This window comes from Chlamydomonas reinhardtii, chromosome 2 (genome assembly GCF_000002595.2).
Source record: "Chlamydomonas reinhardtii strain CC-503 cw92 mt+ chromosome 2, whole genome shotgun sequence".
Classification (NCBI taxonomy): Eukaryota; Viridiplantae; Chlorophyta; class Chlorophyceae; order Chlamydomonadales; family Chlamydomonadaceae; genus Chlamydomonas; species Chlamydomonas reinhardtii.
The window spans coordinates 6,612,200-6,614,523 of NC_057005.1; the positions used below are offsets into that span (position 1 = coordinate 6,612,200).

The 2,324-nt window shown below is 62.7% G+C and overlaps 1 protein-coding gene across 1 annotated transcript in view; it reads left to right on the forward strand.

Moving 5' to 3' along the window:
• CHLRE_02g117350v5 (uncharacterized protein) overlaps nucleotides 1-1,517 on the forward strand; it is a 5,262-nt gene extending 3,745 nt beyond the window's left edge. Inside the window, exon 11 of the mRNA XM_043059995.1 lies at nucleotides 56-1,517. Coding sequence (XP_042927629.1) covers nucleotides 56-533 — 478 coding nt within the window. The 3' untranslated portion in view covers nucleotides 534-1,517. The remainder of the gene's footprint in view (nucleotides 1-55) is intronic.
• The last annotated feature ends 807 nt before the right edge of the window (nucleotides 1,518-2,324 follow it).

Consider the following 2,324-nt stretch of genomic DNA (forward strand, 5'->3'; position numbering starts at 1 on the left):
ATGTGTAGTGGTTAGCTGTCATACGGTACTCACACGTTGCGTCTCTGGGCTGCAGGTACCCGTTCCGAGAGCAGGTGGGCAGCCTGCGCCTCATCTGCGACGAGAGCGAGGAGTACGCGCGGTGGCGGGAGGAGCGAGAGCGTCAGGCGGCGAGGGCGGCGCGCGCAGCAGCAGGGGCAGGCGCAGGCACTCGAGAAGGGGGCGGGGGCAGTGGAGGCGCAGGCGGAGGTGGCGACTGGTCGTGGGGAACGGCGGAGCAGTCCGGACAGCAAGGCAGGCGGATGGAGAGGCACCACTCCGCGCGGGCGTATGGGGCGGGGGCGCAGTACGGGGTAAGGGGAGCTGGAGGAGGGGGAGGGGCGGCAGCTGGTGAGGGCGGGCGGCAAGGTCCGGGCGGCTCCGCGCAGCAGCAGACGCAGCAGCAAGCGGGTGGTGGGGAGCAGCGCTGGGAGCCCGCCCGGGCGTTCCGCAATACGGGCGCAGCGGGGGCCAAGACGGGTGGCGGGGGATCGCGGCCGCGGTCTGCGGTGTGATCTGGCTTCCTGCGTGCAGAGGAGGCGGGGCGGCGGTGTCTTGATGGGCGGTCAGCTCCTGTTTATAGCAGGTGCACTACCAGCAGTTGCGATACTAGACTGGACGTACTGTGTTGGCGCACCGGCGTTCAGCTGCCTTGCTGTCACCCTCTGACAGTGGTGCAGCCAGTCGTGTGTCGTGTGCCGAAAGCGCTGTGGTGCACGGACGCCGAAGGTGGCGTATTGTGATTCATTCAATTTATGTCACCATGCACTATACAGGATGGTGTATTGGTGCAAAAAGCTACCGTGCATACAAGGCGCTTGAATGGAACGTGTATGCGGGGTTTGGATTCAGTTCTGGTTCCTGAAGTTAGTCATGAAACAGAGGCGGGGTGGGACTGGGCGGGCATGATGGCGCAGGTGGCTCACGTTGTGCAAGGGTGCAGCAGCTCCGACTGGGGGTTCCGGCTGACACGTATGTAAAGAGCGCTTACCGATTTTTACGGCTATCCGCGACGTATTAGTATTTGTTAATGCCTATTGCATGTAAATAGGCGGCGTGGGGCTGAGGGTGCACGTGTTGATTGGCGGCGAGTGACGTGACTAGTTTGTTAGCTGCGGGTTAGCACGGACTGTGCACCCCACCCAACCGGCCATGTCCGGATTTGCGGGGATGCCAAAGGCCCCCAACATAGAGGCGTGTGCTTAGTAGGCGCCCGCGTCAAGGTGGCTGGGTTGATAACGACCCGGGATCAGCCCTTTTCCTCCCTCCCTAAGGCAGCCACCTCCTTGTTACGGCTATCTGGGGTGCGGTGAGAACGTGCGAAGTCGGGTGGGCGGCAGTGGATCGATCCGGTGGGGACCAGTGGAAACGTGGGAACCGTACGTATGCGAGCTGTCTTGCCATGGCGTGATGCTGATGACTGCACTACATGTATCCAGAGGGCATGCCGGTTTCATGACGGGTGTGGGGAACCGCAATGCGGTCCGCACCCGTCACCTGCCTGCTGTTTGCTCCCTTGCCTCTTCGTCAGCGTGTGTGTTTCCAGAGTCGGGCTTCCTGGTGTCGCACGGCATGCATCGCACGCGCCCATGCCAACCGCAGTGCGACCGGGATGAGCCATGCAGCGATCGCGCTGTCGTTACTTCCTCGGCCGCCCGGCGCACTTGCTCATTTAACCGCATCCATCACTTCGCCATACTTAGTGTTCTTCGTTTATCCACCCAACGCAGCGCACAGCCACAGCCCGCAGCCCGATTCGCGCACCATGTCCTCGCGGTTGTTTTGGGGGTCACGTTGCTTGCCTCGCGCCTAGCGCCATAGCTTTTACGCGGCAGTGCATCACGCCTCCTGTCCCTCCCTCCCTCCCATACATGTCGTGCTGGGCACCGGTGGCGCTGGTGTTCTCCAGGTTGGTTTCGGGCGCATCCTTTCTGGTAGTCCCAAGCAACGCCCGGCCGCCGTCGTCCAGCCCAGCCATCCCAATACAGCAGCCGCTTTCTGTCAGCCAGCCATGGGCGCGACCGTCCACAGCGTTTATCGTCGGTTACGAGGTAACATGTGAATTCGCAACTTGCGCTACTGACTGCCTACTCTCGTGCCGCCTGCAAGCCCACTCCGCCGTCCGCTCTGGTCTACGTACGCATTCGTTCCCACCACACTCGTCATTCACTGGAGGGGTGGAGGTAGAAGTGGGATGCAGGGGAGGGGCGCGGCAGGCTCAGGAAGTGCACGCATGCGGACGCATGGCATGGCACGGACCGTGCACCGTGCCACGGCCCGACGTGCGACGCCTTGGTGGCAGTGCT